The following is a 19,116-nucleotide window of genomic DNA, read 5'->3' as shown; positions in this document are numbered from 1 at the left end:
ATAATTCCATACATAAGAGTGTTGGATATTTCAAACAAAACACATTTCAAATAACTCGGTTAAGGTTAAAAAAGAAAACAGATTAATCCTGAGTCGATTTCATCCAGATTAAAAAATAAAAATAAATGAAATTTAATCTAGATTAAAAATTAAGTGAATATTAAAATTAATCTACATTATATTCAGTTCTCATTCTTTGAAATAAAGATAATTTTAATAAGTACCTATAAAAATGCATACAAGAGAATGTAAATATTCTGTAAGCATTTTCAGAGACATTATTATTTTTAAAAAATGTTTCAATAGAATTTTTATAGACATTTCAATAAAAATAGTTGCACAAAAAATAACAATTTCATATGACCATTTTTTATAAGAATTGGAGTCGTTCCCAAAATTTTAAAAGCATTTTTTTGCAGAAAGAGCATGCTTAAACACATGTGATCTGACCATTTTTTAAATAATTTGACTAAGTTTAATTTTTTTTTTTTAAATGTTTTAATCGGTGCGTTTTTATTGTTTACACTTCTGCCGATGACATCACAAATGATGAAATGCCATTCCCAGAGCACAATTTTTAATTCGCTTCTTTACTCACATGTGTTGGCAATGATATGGTAGATAGCAAGCGTGAAGCACAATATAATTTGCTTCTTGATTAGCATAACGTGGAAACGTAGTAGAAAGATGCGCCAAATTGCATCATTTGTGAAGTCATTAAGATCATGCCTTGTTTGAAAAATCGGACACTTTAAAAAATTAAACAAAAACTGCTGGGAAAATCAAAGTATTTTCTGGGTCCATGTATTTTTTTTTGCTTATTATATCCATTTCAATGACTAAAAGTAGATCTTGACTGGAGGAAACCATCCCATTTTGAACAGTTGAAAAAACGTAACTGAAGCACAAATGAGAGCATTTTAGGCAGTGAAAAGCAAAGGGAAATAAGTGCCAAAATTAAAAATTTGGACATAAGCAATGCAAATGGTAGGAGAAACTCTTCTCTGTTTTGAGGCAAGCGATAGTACTAGTAGCCCTGGTTGGTACTGCAATAGAGCATGACTGTGGAAAAGTATAAATGAAAACCTACCTAGAATCTAAATTTTAAATACATTTTTCTCAAAACTTCAAAAAGTTCACTGACATCCCTTTGCATCTCACTGTCTCATTTCAAGCATTCAAAAATCCCGATTGATAGAGATAGACAGATGGGCCAAAATACATCATTTGTGATGTCATAAAGACCATGCCTTATTTTCAAAATCGGGCAATTAAAAAAAATAATTAAAAATTAAGCATTGGGAAAATGAAAGTTGTTTCTTGCTCCATTTTATTTACTTTTTTTTTTTTTTTTTTTTTGCTTATTCTATCAATTTTAATGACTAAAAGTAGTACTTTTGACTGAAGGAAACTACCCCATTGGGACCGAGTTTTTGTTACAGTCGCACTTTTTCCAAAACTTATCTAAATTACAAAAATGAAATAAGGTATTTTGCTTTTTTGCTCAAATAATGGTTTTGAAAAGAGATGCATGATCCGAGAGAGGAAGTAAGCTTGGCAAAATTCAACTTAACTTTATTGCAAAACTTAGCAAAGGTGTTTAAATTGCTATTAAATTCAGCAGTACTTGGTCTTAATGGACACCAGATCACAATTATTGCATTATCGAGAGGAAAGGACTTTTACTCTTAACTACCTATAACTTCCAATGACCATTTTAAAAATCAAACTTTTGCTTTTTCTAAGAGCAATTCTAAATTTTTTATTTAAATTTAAAACAAAAAAGGGTATAGTGTAACTTTTAATAAGATGTTATAGCAAATTCTGAATTTAATTTTAAAGCCAAGATGAAACATACCCAGGACTTTAGAAAGACATGTTAATGCATTGATAAACCTTACACATTTTAGCATTTAGCAAAAGTCTTTTTTTTTTTCTAACTTTAGGTTTTTTACTAAAATAGGGGAATGTGGAGCAATGTGAAATTGTTAAGATAACTTACTTTTTCCAAAAGGAACAAATTTTAAATTTGCTTTGAAATTATGCTACATAAAGAAAGAAAAATTTTTACAAAATAAAACTTGCATTGAAACATTATTTTTAGTTCTTGGCACTAAATTTGCACCTTAGAAAAAAAGTGGAAAATTTTCACTTTTTTTTACGGGGCAAAGTGAAATGAGTGGCGCAAAGTTTTCTATTTATTATTTTTAAATATTTTTAGTCAAATGGATAAGAAAATACTATAAGGAGTGAAGAAAGAAGAGATAATGAAAAGCATAAATTAATAAAATGATCAATATAGGAGATAAAATAAATGAATGAATAAAATAGTGAATGAATGAGAAAATAAGTTAATTATTTAATGAAGGAATGTAAATAAATTAATTAATAAATGAATACATAAGTGATTTAGTAAACAATGGAATAAGTAAGCGAAATGGACTATTTCACTTTGGGATGCATGCACTTGCCTAATTGTAAAAAATATTTTAAATAAAAATAAGTTTAATACTAAATAAATACTGCAACAAATATTAGTGAGTTTCATTTAATATTCAAAATGTTAATTAAAGGAACTTCATCATTTTATAGTAACAACATTAGGTTTTGACTAACTGCAAAAGATTGCAAAATGAGTATCAATTTTTGAAAATGGTTTGTAAATTATCATGCGCTTTAATCTTCAGAGGTAACTTTTTCCTAACTATAACAAGACTACATAAGGTAGTACATGGTTTAACTATTACCATATAGAGTGGGGGGGGGGGGAATTTAATCTTCCACCATTTCATTTTGTTCTGTTATTTCACTTTGCCCCACATTCGCCTACTTTTGAACTCTGCTTAAACCAAGAGAGAAGAGAGAAAATTAAGTTCAAGCACTGCCCAGTAATACTAAATGCCTACCACATCTGCCTCAAAAAAAGCCTGACAAACAGCTACATCCAGTGATATTATCGCCATGACGATATTATGCGGCCAACCTTCGTAGTACACATTCACAACAATTAGTGTGAGTGATGCAGCTTAAAAACCAGCTATTCTTGGTTAAAAAATTTTAACATCTCTAACAGATGGGAGTATAAACGTGGGGGGGGGGGGGGATTTTTGATCTATGTTCAAAACTACAAAGTATTTTGTATTATAAAGCCAGAGATTAATTTTATAAATTAATTTTGCATTTTCAGAATGTGTGGCTCTACATTTAACAATACTGCAATATACAATCTTAATTCCAACTGGCAAAACTACATAGATCCCTCTTTCTGTGTGTGTAACTCAATTGTGTGGTTCTCAAACTCTTTCAATATTGCTTCTACTCCAAAATTTGTTGTTCAGAACAAAATAAAAATTTGCGGTTTTTCTCATACACCATGACAAAAATGTTATAGTAAAGAAAAGTAATTGTGCAATGTATTATTTTACACTAAAAATGTAAATGACGATGGAAACCTCATATTTTAGCATTGCCTTAAACAAAATCAAATCTTATCTAAACATTATAACATATTGATAAATCTTTAAAAAATATTAAATATTTAAAGTACAGTGAAACTTTGGTAAGTCGAACTTTGATGAGCCGAAAACTTTGATAAACCGAAGTGAATATTGATTCCCGTCTCATTGAATGGAGAATTAATGTTATTTACTTTCGATAAGCCGAGTTTCGTTGAGACGAAATATTCGATAAGTGGAATTTTATTTTATGACTGTTGCAAAAGTTTCTTTGCTAACGTAACTCCATAAGTCAAAATCGTGTTGTTGTTGTTTTTTTTTTTTTTTTGATCCTCAAAAAAGTATAAACAAAAAGAAGTAAATGGACACCACTGCACTGCATGAAAAGGCGTCTAGACGAAGTGGATCAAATAAATCTTTGAAGTCGATTATTTGTGCATAACTTGGCAAGTTTTTTTTTTTTTTTTTTGTTCTAAATTAATCTTTACTGCAATTTCTTTGGTAGAAAAGAAAAAAACTACTCATGGGGGAAACCAAAACCCAAATTGGATGGAAAAAATTACAGAAATGGGCACGTATATTGGGAATTATGGAACAAATTTTGCCGCATTCTTCAATGGTGCTGGTCTTTCCAAGACTGGTTTTTTTTCTTTCGTTGTTATAGAAAACTAATGTTTATGGTGCCGTTTCATTGATTCCTGAAAGTTTGAGATAGAACTTTAAAATAGACTTGAATATTTAAAATATTAAGCTGTCAAGAAAAAGTTGAGTTTTTTCCATTGTGACGTAGCAAAGAAGAAGGGAATTGCATTGAAGTTTAATGTGCCTGCAAGTTTTCAACAATTTAAAAAAAAAAAAATTGAAAACCTGTTTCAATTGGCGGTGCAAAAAAAAAAAAAGAAAAAAATCTGCAAGAAAAGCAGCAGATATGTGTTGCTCGTTTTAATAGAATCCCGTTTGAATGTTCCCTACTCCCTCTTTGATGCTTTAAAAGTATCTGAGGACTACTTAATAAAAGAACAATTTTCTGCTCAATGCAATGTTTGGTAACAGATTTTTTTTTTCTGCTAAGTAAAAATTGTTATATCCTGCATAACATTATAAATTTGTTTTCCAACCTATACAAACTCTTAAATTTATAGTATTATATTACACATTATTGTCAAGTACATATCGTCACCTCAGAGCAACAGTAAGACTTCTAATCCCATGAATAACAGTAAGATATCCTTCTGTTGCTTTGAGGCGACAATATTATCTATGATATATTATTCTATCACTTTTCTGCTCATATTATAAATTTAATGAGTGTCAAGATAACTCGAATTTTTTTCGCATTCCCTGCAACTTCAACTTATTGAAGTTTCAGTGTACTTTTCCTGTTTTTAAAAGTAAGCTGAATGGATTCATTAGTTCAGATTGCTTTGTTATGAAAGTTTTTTTTTTGCCTTCTAGATCCCAACTGAACAATTGAATCAATTTCAGAACTTTTGTTGAGTCTAAGCTGATAAACATAGAAAACTGCCAATTTTAAGTATCTTTTTTTCTAAAAAGAATGAAAACTATAATTCTAGGAAATAGTGGTACCAGAGCCGTGTCCAAGGGGAGGGTTTTAGGGGTTAAACCCCTCCCATTGAAAAAAAAAATCAATGAATCATTAAACGATTTTCCAAAACGTATTTTAGGTTTTAATTAATTTTAGAGTTAAACTCGGATACAGTATTCACCCTCTTTAATATTTCCCCAACTTTAACAATTAACATTTTCCTCAATTGTAGGATTCCCAAGCACCTTCGCTTCTAAGTGCTTGAAAAAATGGAATGGTTGGAGAGTCCGGCAATGCTGTAAGCATGCAGGGGAAAACTATTTAAAAAAATATTTGACAATGACGTAGCCCCCCTCCCCCCCCAAAAAAAAGAACTTTGGGGCAGGGAAAATGGTTACTTTGCTTACTGTTTTTTTATGGTACTCCTTTAGTGTTGGATGAATTAGTCGTTTCACACAGTAGAAAAATGTTTTTATGCGAAACAGCAATTTTTTTTTAATAAAATTTTTATTTTCATTTAATTCCTGTTCAATGTTATTTGATGGAAAAACAAAAGAAAAAAATTGATAATTAATTTGAGTTCTGAATTCAAATTATGTTTTTCGCAATCACGAGTTGCAACAGGGCCCTGCTCATTGGGGGCTATTGTTTCTAGAAACAGCTCCTGTCCCCTCAAGCCTACCCTTCCTCCTGGGCTGTTACGTGTGTATTGTTGTGTGTGTGCAGGGGTATGTGTAGGTGTGCGTGCGTGCATGTGTTGGCTTGAGTGTGTGCGTAGACCTGTGTGTATGCACGTAGGCGTGTGTGTATGTGTGTAAAGGCTTGTGTGTATGAGCGTGTGTGTATGAGCGCGCGTGTGTGTAGGACATGGACGCCACCGACCAGGAAAAACGGATTCCAGGACGCAATGCTCGGAGCTGCGCCTGCAGAGGCCGGTGGTGCTGGTGCACCTGGTCCAAGCTGAAAAAGGAACTAAACATCAAAGTCGGTCCAGGGAGAACAATAAGCAATCGTGATTGCTCAAAAAAAAGAAGGAAAGTGAGGTGGCATAAAAGAAATATGTGTGCTTTTACAAAATGTTCAACTGTACGAATTATTTCATTAAAAAAAAAAACGCAAAACGTATTAAAAAAAAAAGTCTAGTTAGCGAACTAAAATGAACTATTCAACACGCGTAGATAGTTTTCCTTTGACAACGTAAGTTACAAAGGGAAAAAGTTTCAACCCCTCCCTTTATGAAATCCTGGACACGGGCCTGAGTGGTACTATTGTTTCCTAGAATTATAGTTGAAAGATAGATGGATGTAGGTAGGGGGTGGGGGTTAAACAGTATATTTAATTTGAATCATGCATTTGTGTTAAAACTGGTTTACTTAAACTATTATTAAAAAATAGCTATTGCCTTGAAATGAAAATAGCTAAAAAGTTGCTTTTTCATCTATCGTGTGAAATATATTATGCCAATAAATGTAAAATGATTAATACCCACAAATTTTTGAAGATTTTTAAAAAATCAAAAAAATCCTATTTAAATTTTTAAAAAATCACGAATCCCGATTCTAATGTGCATTTAAAGTAATGGGAGGATAGCAAAGATAAATTACCTGCTGTCATTTTCAGTAGCAAGCTCCGTTCGACCTCCAAATCGAATTTGGCACTAATAAAAGAAAGAAAGGTTAGCAAGAAGAAAAATTGAAGACATAAGATTTAAAAATGGTATAAGGCAGGGGCTCCCAAAGTGAATGCCACAAAGAGAGGAAAGGGGTGCCCCATAAAATGGAGTAGAGTGGCGTGAGGAAATAGTTCTTCAAAAGCTGCCATGGGCGGATTTATGGGGGGTCAGAGGGGGGCAATGCCCCCCCAGTTTTGGGAAGACTTTATATAGTAACAACACATCTTCCAAAAAAATTTTAAAAAATCTTTTTTTTTTTCTTTTTTGACTTGTTCAGAAGAGAGAATTTTTATATTTGGATTATTATTTGGATTTATTGAGGGGGGCATAGAGGGGCAATGCACCCCAGTTTTGGGAGGACTTAAAATAGTAAGAACACATCTTCCAAAATCTTAAAACGAAAAAATCATTATTTTTTTTTCTTTTTTGGATAGTTCAATGAAAATGAAGAGAATAGCGAATGTCCTTTTCTGATGGGAGAAAAGAAAAAAAAAAGAACATTAAATACAAATAGTACAGCTGTCACTGGGGTGCTAAATATATGCCTATATTCACTATTTTGGACTGAAAACCATTTGGGCAAGTATATAAATGAAAATATAGCTAAACAAGCTATGCATTCAGCTGCAACTATTATAATAATTGACAAGTATTAAATTAGAACCTAAAACAAAAAGAACCCCCCTCCTTCATTTGCGCTAACAGAACGATCTACTCGTTATGATTTGTTTTCTTTCTCAGAATGTTTATTTTCAATTTGCGTGGCTTCAAAAATGAGATATTTTGTGTTCTTACAGACAAAACATTTTGAAGAACCTTCTGGAATTCACACGTTCAGATTGGTAAAATTGTAAAAATCCTTTAACCGTAAAAACTGACGAATTTTCGTAAAAATTACAAAAATCTGCAGGTAAGAGTGAATTACATATAGGGCCGTATTTGCCTATAAGATAAATAAGCCATAGCTTCGGGTTACTGCTTTGAAGTGGGTCCGTAACTCGCAAAAAAATTGCATGATTTGTTCCTTAAAAAATGAAAAGTGCTTGAAAAAACTGATTTTATTTTCAAGTGCTTGAAAACCTTGAATATTTGGAAAACGTGTGGCTACAAACCTGAAATTTTAAAATTTCTAACAAATGGTAGGGGGAGGAATGCCAAAATATGTCAAATTCAGCTCCTTGCTACATCCTGCATCAAAAGTGTAAAAATCATGGTGCTTACGTTTTTAACATATTACTTGAAATAAATTTTTGTGACTCAGATGTTTCATATCTTGCTATTTATTTAATCCCAAATGCAGTATTTTGGAAATTCTTTTGTACTGATTGCTTTTATCTTGCTTCTACTGCATATTGTTAATCTGTTTAGCCCGGAAAAAAAAATACACTACCTCCATTCCTTTTCGTTTTCTGTACTGCTTATAATTAAAAACAAGGTTATTGTAATGAGAGAATTCTATAGTTTATTTTTTTCTTTTAAACTTAAAGTAGCTGTTTTTTTTTTTTTTTACAAAGTTTGAATAATACTGTACAATTGTATAATCTAGAACTCAATTTCAGAGACTGGAAAGTGTAAATGAAGTGCCTTAAATTATTAAATGTTCTAAAATCCTTGAAAAGAATTGGCGCATTATAACCTACTAGGGCTCTTGTGCCAAACACACCCAATCTAACCAACCAAACCTTGAAAATAATTAGACAAGTCTTTGAAACTCCTAAGCAAAGTGTGCTTCAAATTTATTTCTTATCAAGTGTATAAATTATGAATTGTTCTAATAAGTAGTATGCTACTCTCATGTTACATATTTTCTAAATCTGTATAGCATTTCTTTTAAAGTATTAACTTACGCACATTTAAATCATAAAACTTAAATATATATATTTGTCTTTTTTTTTCCCAGAGATTTTTGTCTGTCCAATTAACCCTTATAAGGCTTCGAAATGCAGAATTTTATATCCATTTTACAAAATTTCCTCCGGGGGACAAAACCCCGGACCCCCTACATTAAGGAATATTCTATGTCCTACTTAAAAAGGAGCCCTGCGTCACTCTCTTGATACCAGTCACCTTTCTTCAGGTCAATTCAAATACAGGGGTGATTGTGAGTTCATCAAAAAATACCTGAAAGTTTCAAAGCGAGACCGGGGGGGGGGGGGGGAATCTTTGACCCTTATTACTAAAGTGCATCTTTGCCATAGTATTAAATAGTTCTGAGTCAAAATACTGTGTGTACATGTGATTAAATTTTTAATGGGTTACAAAGTTAATTTTGAGCTGGTGTTATACAAATTATCTTGACATTTATTTGTCCATCTTAAGGGACAGGTGTCCATCTTAAGGCTCTTGCAGGTATATTTGATGAGTATTATATAATTTTAAAAAATTGCGGAGGTAGGGAGATAAAAGCATAACAAAAAAAATAATTCCAGTATTTTCGGACATAAAAATACCGGAAATACGTCCGAAAATACCGGAAATTCGGTAAAATACCGGAACACAATCACCCCTGCAAATAGGACAGCATGAAAACACATTAATGAAAACGAAACAAAGAAAAAGTAAAGCATGGCCTTATGCACCAGAGGAAAACAGACCAAAACTTGGGGGGAGGGGGGGGGGGAATTTAAAATGTTGCTCAAAAAAAAAAAAAAAAATCCTGCCCCCCCAGGAACTCAGTCCTAAATCCGCCTATGAAAGGTGCCCTGAATTGAGAAAAGTTTGAGAACCCTTGGTATAAGTTATAACTACAGAATAACTCCAAAGAAAAGATAAAAAGCTTAAACAAACATTTTCTTCTGTCATAACAGAATGAGGAAAAAATGAGCAATATTTGTACATACATGCTTTGTACATACTTTGTCCTTAATGACTTTCAAGGAATCACAAAAAATTGTCCTTAAATAGAATGCTTTTAAAATTACAGTGGAGAATTCGGGATCATGAAAAGCAGTCTTTAAATAGAGAAAATCGTTAAATAGAGCATCGTTAAACAGAGAGTCAACTGTATTTATGCATTTAAAAACTAAATATTGAAATAGCATTAACAGTAAGGTTTCGTTTTTGCGAACACCATTGTGTTTCACTTTAGGATTTGTTACCGAATTCTAATCACTAAAAAATCTCTTTTTGAGGAATTTCATAGTTTTGGTGAAAATTTACAACATATTTACGTGATTAGAGAGTTTGGGAGAAGGCATCAAAATTCAAAAATTTCCCAAACAAATTTGGAGAGTATGCAGCAATGTACTAATATTTACAGCAAGTGCAGATCCGGAAGGAGGTCATGATCCCTTTTTGAATGACCAAAGATTACTTCAAGCGCAATCCTTCAAGAGATTTGCTCCAGTTATCAGATTTGTGTTCCAAAATTACCCTTGTGACCTGCTCTAAAACCAAAAGCTGTATCCGAACCTTAACTAATGGTATGGCTGAAAAAAATCACGGTCTTTTGTTTCTTTTCTCTTTCCCCTTGCTCCATCCCAGTATCAGGCCAGGGGCGGATTCAGGGGAGGAACAAAGGGTCAGTTGACCCCCCTCTGACATGAATTTTATTATGATTGTTACTTAACTTCAATATAGTACATGAAATCAATGTTAACGTTTTTTTGCTTGGTTCTATCTCCAAGGTATTTTTTCTCAGCATGTCATCTTTCAAAGGATTGACTAAGTTCGGTTACTGGGCTATTGCTGTTTGGAGATTTTCGTTCATTTTTAACAGGAAAATACATTTAATGTTTACGGCAACGTGTCCTGCTTGTTTTCCTAAAGAAATATGACTTTTACTGAAAATTTAAGACAACTTGCGCCAAGATCCATGTCGCAAGTTACACAAAATTAAGGGAACGGAGTGGTGGGGGGCAATTTGAAGTAATAAGAAATTTGATCTCATTTGGTGGGGGGCTCCGTAGCATATGAGGAGAGGTCTACCACCCTCCTTGCTGCCTCCCACCCAACTGATACTTTTTTATGTTGGAAGTATAACGCTGGCCATTGAAACTTGACCCTCCTTACAAAAATTTCTAGATCCGCCCCTGTGTCAGGGATATTGCCAAACATACCAGAATAAATGCGTAAAAACGCCAAAGTCAGTTTCGGGCGCTGGCTAATTGCTCTTAGAGTTTGAATGTGAAGAAACAACAGGGGTGCCCCCCTAGGGAGGGTCATTACACAGACAGCGGTATTGAAATTTTTAGGGGGGTGTTTTGAGGGGTATTCTTTTTTGGGGGAGGCAGTTGCTTTTGGGGAGGGATCTTCACAATATTTAGGAGGTACACCTTTGCTCTTAGCGGAGGTGCTACCAACAAGGTGTGAAACAAAACAAATCAATTCGGACATTCCATTAAAAATAAAAGAAGTTTTAAAATAAACATTGATGCTCAAATAAATCTAAGTAAAAAATGTATAATATTAATTCTTCTTAATAAAAAACTTTTGTGATTTTGTTATAATTTACAAGTTATACTTAACAAAAACTTTTTTTTTTCGTGACTTTAATGTAGCAAATACCTGCTTGACGGCATCTAAAAGCCTGGACAGAAGAGCTTGTCTTTCTTGGACTGCCTGAATTTCTATATTAAAAGAAATACACTTTCAGAAAAAATACAAAGAAATACAAATGTATACATAAATATACATAGTAAATTTATGTATAATGCAAATCACGCAATTATTCATATAACAGAAAAAATTGATAAGTATTGGTAAAGGTAACTTGTAAATACAGTAAAACCTTTTTTAAGTAAAACTCTTTTACCAAAAGTCAGTTTCATTATTATTATTTTTTTTTTACATAAATAAACAATGTCACTTTGAGATCAGCAGAAACAGTAAATCCTGCTGCAGACAGAGTTTTCTGTGCAATTCTATCATTCATATTTTTATTTTTCCCAATTGTATCCAAACCAGTAAATTTTTGGAAACATAGTGAATAATCCTAGCTTCAGAAATGCTAATAATTCAAAAGTGATTGAATTGGAAAGTCTTGTCTTCTTCAACAAAACTACAGTCAAGCCTTGTTAAACCCCCAACCTTTGTGGCGGAAGTCAAGGGTGGCGGTTTAATGAGTTTTCTCAATTCTGCCCAAATGCATGTTTTCATAAAAATATATATGAAAGCATGCATTTTACAGTAAACATCTGATTATCCGAGAACCAATCAACAATCAGGAACATGTATTTTCACAGTAAAAAGAAAATATCAATGGCTGTTTTTTTCTTTTTTTGTCAAAAAGATTGAACTTGGTTGTTTTTGTTTCATTCAATTATTTATTTTTTGTGCTTTTTTCATTGTACATACACTTCTTTTATATTAATGTTAAGTTCTACTTTGCAAAAATACAAAACATTTTTACTGTGCTGTATATATTTTCATTGTTTGTAGAAAGTTTGTTGAAAGTGTCCCTCATCTTAGTCTTTTTTTGCGTTTTAAACCATAATTTTTAAAATCTGCGGCACTTGTGCCACCCGATTCCGTAAATAATCATGAATTTACTGTAATTTCCAAATGAAATTTGAAAATTAAAAGCGATTGGTTCTCTTACAGTGTATTATCCACGGTTCTTTGGTTCTATTCATTATCCTAGAATTTTTAAGTCAAACATATCCCCCAATTATTACATTTAATGCCTTTTTAACTACAATATTTTTATGTTCTCATCTGTGTCCCTTCATCCTAATTAAAGTTAAGGTAAAATAAAGATTTAGATACTTATATTATTTAAAGTGTTTTCATGTCAAAAAAAGAAAATTGTCAGGCAAAATAGTGGCTTTTTATTGTTGAGCAGTGACCAACTGCTTATTTACCTCACCCTTACCCCTTACTACCTAACCCTTTTTTGATTTCCCCAGACGTGGCTCCAAGGGAGGGGCAGGGGGGGCAATTGCCCCCCTGTCGGAAACGTCTTGCCCCCCCGTCGGGGAAAATTTTGTATTTCGTCGGGGAATCTGTTTGCTTTGGCGTTTATCGTAAATGAAAAATTTTTTCCTCGGATATGAACTCGAAAAACATTAGTAGAAAAAAGTAGAAGTATCTTAAATATTTAAAAAAAAGGAAACAAAAAATCAATTCCCTTCGGGGCCACCCACCTTGACACCTGCAATTTAGCCCGAGTCCATAAGTCCCCTTTTAACGTCGCCCAGATGGTGATAAAATAAGGGATAGCTATTGCTACGGGGGAAATGGTGTGTTTTTCATCCTTGAAATTTCTATTTATCGATGAGCTGGTTTCGACACCTCAGGGTGTCGACGACTAATAAAAGAGTGCAATCTTCCCTTGACTATCCACGTCCCTCCGAATGTAGTGGTGATTTCCGGTCAGATCTAAGGCGTCGTCATCTGGTTATCGGGTTACGAGACAAATACGTACCGAATGACAACAGCCAGGACGAGACGGGGGGGGGGGGGGGGGCGGGGGGGGGGGTGTCATCGGAGAAAAAACATGCTTCGGAGATTTTTCCTTTTCTATTACATTTGCTAAACAGCACTTCAGTCAGTGCAGACACACTATTGATGCGTTTTAAAATACTTCTCTGGGTAAATAACTGCAATATTATCTTTCATTTTCACTCTGTAGTTACAAGTAAGTTATTACTATAGTTATTTAAAATTTATCTGATTATTGTTGGATTATTCTACAACAAAACATCGATGAGTACACGATCCTTTTACCTCATACAAGGAAGCGTACTAAAGTAGATTTAATTTTTTAGTGTAATGATGTTTTGTCGGCAAATGCTAAACGCAAGAAAAAAATTCTTTTGACTAATGTAATAAAAGCAAATACATGTTTAACATTTTAAATACATGTTTCTCAAAAACTTATATTGATCTTGTTTGTAGGCTGCATACTGGGGGATCAGGGGATCATACTAGGGGGCTGCATACTAGGGGGCATAATAGTTTTGCTGGGAATGAAGAAGAAATGAGAATGATTTAGTAAACATCGAGTTTGGCACAACTAAACAATCATTGGATTATTAAGCGTCGGGTTGGTATTGCATCAGGTTTGGGTTCTTTTTGAGAAAAATGTCTGGAGGAAGGGGAGGGGCGAACCTTTTGGAAAAGGCCAAATTAAATAAATAAATAAATCATGTGCTAAAGGCAATTGAAAATATATTTTGCTTCCAAATTTCATTTTTTCAGATGTTATCATGTAGTCGAAACTCATGTTTCTAACTTAAAGTAAAGCCTGCAATAAGCTGCGCTTAGTCCATACAGCTGTAATTATTTGATTGGACCAGGTCTAATTCAAAAGTCAACATTGCTCCTTCGAAATCGATCAAACCAACTTACAAACTGGTACCAGGCTCAGTCTTGTTTAAGTTTTTTTTTGCAAGTTATGTTCTATTTTTTTTTTAATATGCTTTTTTTCAAGTGCTAAAATAGTGTAAAAAAAGCAGTGCTGCGGAGTCGGAGTGATTTTGGAGAGAAGGAGTCTGAATCGGAATTTGTTGGTTAATAATGACAAGAGTCAGAGTTGGAGTCATTTTCCTCCAATGGTCGTAACACTGCCAGTGATTGCTGGGTCGGAGTGAGAGTTGGAATCGAACTGACGTTAGGGTAAAGGAGTCGGAGTTGAGTACTCTAAAATTTTTGAAGTTGGAGTCGACCATTTTTCCTCCGACTCCGTAGATCTGCAAAAAAGCTCCATGTATGGAAATTTTGGGGTAAGACTTAGAATTTACACTTTTTCCTCTTGGTCTGGAAAGTGAGTGCAAACTTAAAATTTGAAAGTATGACGATTTCAACTGACATGATCAATAAAAAGTTTGAAACTAATGGTTATGCATTTTCGAATTATGAAAAGTGCTTCAAAATATTTTTAAAATAAAAAAAGGTAGGTATATAGTAAATTAAAAAAAAAAAAAAAAGAAAAAGAAAAAAACCTTACACAAGATAAAATTGGTGCAATTAATGTTAATCACTTTGATACTTCATAAATTTGTTTATTGCGCGATTTTTCACCTTCGTTTGTTTATTAAGTTTAGCATGGTGCTGACCATACTATTAAGTTTCGTTTCTTTCTTTTTTTTTTTAAATTAATTTTTATTTATTTATTTATTTTTTTTTTTTTTGATTGCACAACACACACACATTACTTTCGTTTTGTGCATTCAAAACTTAGAACCAAGTCTGAGAAGTTGGAGTCGGACTGATTTTGAGGTCAAGAAGTCGGAGTCGAAAGTTTAAAACTTCAAGAGTCGGGGTCGATCATTTTCAATTAAAATCTGCAACCCTCCCAGTTCTTGTGGAATCGGAGTCGAAGGCTTTAAAATTCCCGAAGTTGGAGTCCGGTCATTTTTCCTCCGACTCCTCAGTCCTGCTTAGAACTACTGGTGTGACTATTCATTTGTATAATTTCAATCTCGCTCACTACATTTTAATTTTTATTTTCTATTTCAAACATGCTTTGGCGGCCCACACATTTTCTTCCAAATAATCTGTGATTTGCAGGATGATATTTTTAAAAATCTAGGAATGAAATATGTTGGCGGTCCCTATAAAACTATCATGATTATTTATACGATCAAAAGAAAGAAAGGAAGGAAAAATCATGGATTTATTTTTATACTATTTAATTGCAAAATCCAATGCAGCCCGCCGGTTCCATCCACCACCAGCTAGGCCTAATCGATGTAGACCTTTTATTACCATAGAAAATAATTAAAATCCGTAAAAATTTGCACCTTTTCTAATTTTTTTAGCGCAAAATTTTTATCCGTTTCCAGTTTCTATTTGTTATGAAATAAAATACTTGTAATTGGTTTTAGCAAGCAAGGCTCTTCAAAAGATATTCATTTTTTTCTCTTGATTCTGCTTTTGCAATAACAAAACTTAGTAGTTGTGATTGTATTCCCTTTTTCGTGCTTTCCCAAGTTATCTCGGAAAAATAAATAATGAAAGAAAATATAAATAAATTTAATTTTATACATGTTCTGACTCGCGAGGTTCATCTTAATATAAAGCTAGGCATCGGGCTCAAGTTTCTTTTGAATTTTTTAACTTAATATTAGTTACTGTTCTTCTGCTTACTTAAGATGTGGATTTCTCTGCTCCCTAATAAATATGTTGATGAGCTAGTGGATGAGCACCGCTATACTCTTGAGCCCTAGAGTTTCCATCCCGTAAATTTGTGTGTTTATAAGGTTTGATTACGGAAGAAGGAGGGGGGAGGAACACTGAATATCTTAATTGGTCATTAACCTCATCACCCTAACGTTACAATACATGACCTACAATTTTGTTTCTTTAATTTTGGAACTTTTTCGGTTGTGCACCTCGACTCTCACTCCCTACAAAATACCATTACAGATCGACTAAAATCTCGTTTATTGGACTTCAATTTCTTAAAATTATTTGGAGGTGAGCATCCAGCCCTTGTCTGCATGAAACCACTGAAGATCATCTAAAATTGCGTTTTCAGAGCTACAATTTCGAAAATTTTCCGGGGGAGGACCCCCCTCATTTCTGTAAGAGCAACATTACATTCACAACTACATTAATGTTGTTAAGTTTCTTTCTCTGCATAAACTCTGTAGAGCACACATTTTTAATGATTTTACATCATATTCAGATTTTTCGTCAAATTCTGCTTCTTACACTGTTCTAGTTTATTGATGTCGCGATATGAACCTGCTCACAAAAGCCTAGTTTCATGTTTTTAATTTTAAATTTAATTTTATTTTTCTAATTATTTTATTTTATCTTTATTAAAATTTTTATTGTTTGCTTTTAATTTTTATGGGGAATTCGTGTTGTTAGACGCCAAGAATGATTAGTTTCTTTATCACCTAAATTGGGGGGGGGGAATCTTGCAAACTAAAATTTGGCTATGCCCCCCTGTCGGGAAAGCTTGCCCCTCCGTCGGGGATTTCCTAGCGCCACCACTGGATTTCCCTATCACTTTTCAGATTACTATGAGAAAAAGTTCAGTAGTTTTTAATATTTATTTAGAGACAAAAATCTCTCAGTTACAAATTATTAGTAATCATTCAAGGAGTAATTCAAGCAGATTTTACATTAAAAAACATTTACTTTTAAGTGTAAAATCACATTTTTTGCGGAAAAAACACTAACAATAGACGAATGTAAGTGCAAAACTTCATCCAAGTACAAAATTTCCAGATTGCTAATTAATTCCCATCATTTAAGACTGATAAGAAACAAAATATACCATAACAGTATACAGCTGTCCCTCGCCACTTTGCGCTTCGACTATCATGGTTTTTCCATCCTTAATATTTAATCAATAGCTTCTATAATGGGCTTACAGTTTTCTTCAAAGAAGTAACAAAATATTGATTTTAAGTAAGGCAAGCTCTTCTTAAAGTTCATAGTCAAGTGAGTTGAGGTGGAGAGGGGAAGGGATTTATAAAAATGCTGCAGAAAGTGTCAAGTATTGCTATCAGCTTTCTGGGGAGTGTTATTGGAAGAGGATAAATGTATGTGTAAATAGCCTTCAACTACTTGCTTTTCAAACTGTAAACATTACATTCAATAGAGAAGTAATGCAGAAGCCAAGTGAGGGAAATATAGCTGCACTTATTTCATCATCAGACATGTGATTAGAAATAGTCCGAAAGAACTCTTTGTGTGTGCATAGTTCAATGCACAATACTGAAAATATAATATTTATAACAGCTTTAGGGTCATATTTTCATGATACTTAAAATAACGTCTTATATTTGTATGTTTTGTGTAAAATATTGGATAATATGGTGGCTGAAGGATGTTATTTCATGTCTAAAGGGTTCTAATTATTTATTAAAAAACGCAGTTAAAAGGACATAACTAAGTTCTTTACGCTCTAACTTGGAAAACATTTGCTTTATAAATACAAAAATCTTACTTCCTACGAAATTCACTTATTGCAGTAGAGGATGGAACAGATTAGCAGTGATTCACGAGGGTTGACTAACTCAGCAAATATTATCTTTATGCCAAGTGAAAAGGGGTTCAAATTCACAAATTGGAAATAAAATCTCTCTTGATTGCCGCATCCTAATTGTCATTTCTTTTTCAATGGACATGCTTTGTATTACTTAATCTAGAAAATCACCAGTCATGATTTGATGGGTGTAAAATTCTGCATTTCCATTACATTTGTAGAAACAAAAACTCACCAAGTAGGGTCCTATGACAATTTTTGATTGCAAAAAACATAATTTGAACTCAAGATATCAACATTCAAACAAATGCCAGGGGCTGGATGTTTTTTTCCCCCCTCATAAAATATTATATGCTAAAAGTTTTATTTTTGTGGTTACTTTCACATGATTGCTTCATGAAATGACCAGGGCTTAATTTGCATGCAAGATTCAAAGAAGTGCTTGAATTTAAAAATGTAATGCAAATTTTAACATTTTAGGCAAAATTCAGGCTCTTTGTACATAAAAATAAGTTTCTGAGACTTCAGGGTACCTGCATTTCTTTTGGTATGAATTAAGTCCTAGAAATGACCAAATTAAAAACGTTATAAACAGTCAAAAAAGGTAAAATTATCATGTCAGAACTATGAAATTTTCTTTCATTTTGAAATGAATCTGCATTTTTTCATGAATAGAAAAGTATTCAATAACATTAAATTGTAAAAAAAAAAAAAAAAACTAGGAAGTTAATATTAAAAATTCAGCTATTTTTCAGTGTATACATGTGCTGTTTTTTATTCATTGCTGTTAGGGAAGAATTTCAGAGCGCCAGCTGTGTAGTCTCAATGAAAAATGAGATCAAAATCATTCCACCCCATATCCGATAACCATATTACATAACTTAATCTGATTATTTTCTTGATAATTGGTACGTGGGTAAACAAACTTAGTGCACACGACACAGATGGTGTACGAGAAGAAGGAAAATAATAATAAAAGCGCTTTGATCACATAAAATTGATGGTTAGAAGAGCAAACGAGAACTTAAACGCATATAGCTATCAAACATAAAAGAATTTTTAAATACAAGATAGCCAAGTCTCAGATCTGTAGATTACTGTGGCATCAAGAGCTGCACAAAACAAGAATGTATTTGAGCCCATACTTTCTACACTGATTTCTAAATCCCATCTTAGCTTTATTTTTTAAAAAAGGACGATTACGGTCATAAAACTAATGAATCTCTCAATATACCTGATGACATAATAAAGCTCGTTTAATGAATCTCGGAAAAGAACATAACGTATAAAGGAATCAGCTACAGTTTCATAGATATCTGCAACACCAATGCGAAATAATACGCAGAGAAAAATGATCTTGAAATCATTGTAAATAGGAAAACTATTATTTAGACATGAACACTTTCACAGCAGTACTTTCTGGCGAAACCACAGCGGGACTGCGAAAGTACGAAAATAAAAATAATAAACTGAAACTTCGCCAAAGTTCTCTTCTTCCTACGGAGGGGCGGTTTGCTTCTAGTTAATAATTTTTTTTTTCATCCTTTTAAATGAAATT

At 33.0% G+C, this 19,116-nt stretch overlaps 1 protein-coding gene across 1 annotated transcript in view; it reads right to left on the bottom strand.

Annotated features, from left to right (window-relative positions):
- Nucleotides 1-18,976, bottom strand: part of LOC129225777 (sorting nexin-29-like) — a 58,355-nt gene extending 39,379 nt beyond the window's left edge. The window contains exons 1-3 of the mRNA XM_054860286.1: nt 18,793-18,976; nt 11,180-11,241; nt 6,606-6,658 (exon numbers count right to left, since the gene is read on the bottom strand). Of these exons, the coding sequence (XP_054716261.1) occupies nt 6,606-6,658; nt 11,180-11,241; nt 18,793-18,802 (125 nt within the window). The 5' untranslated portion in view covers nt 18,803-18,976. The remainder of the gene's footprint in view (nt 1-6,605; nt 6,659-11,179; nt 11,242-18,792) is intronic.
- Nucleotides 18,977-19,116: the final 140 nt, after the last annotated feature.

This window comes from Uloborus diversus, chromosome 7 (assembly GCF_026930045.1).
Source record: "Uloborus diversus isolate 005 chromosome 7, Udiv.v.3.1, whole genome shotgun sequence".
In the NCBI taxonomy this organism is placed as follows: Eukaryota; Metazoa; Arthropoda; class Arachnida; order Araneae; family Uloboridae; genus Uloborus; species Uloborus diversus.
Note: the sequence above shows the minus strand (reverse complement) of the source record. Positions and strands in the feature narration are given on the sequence as shown.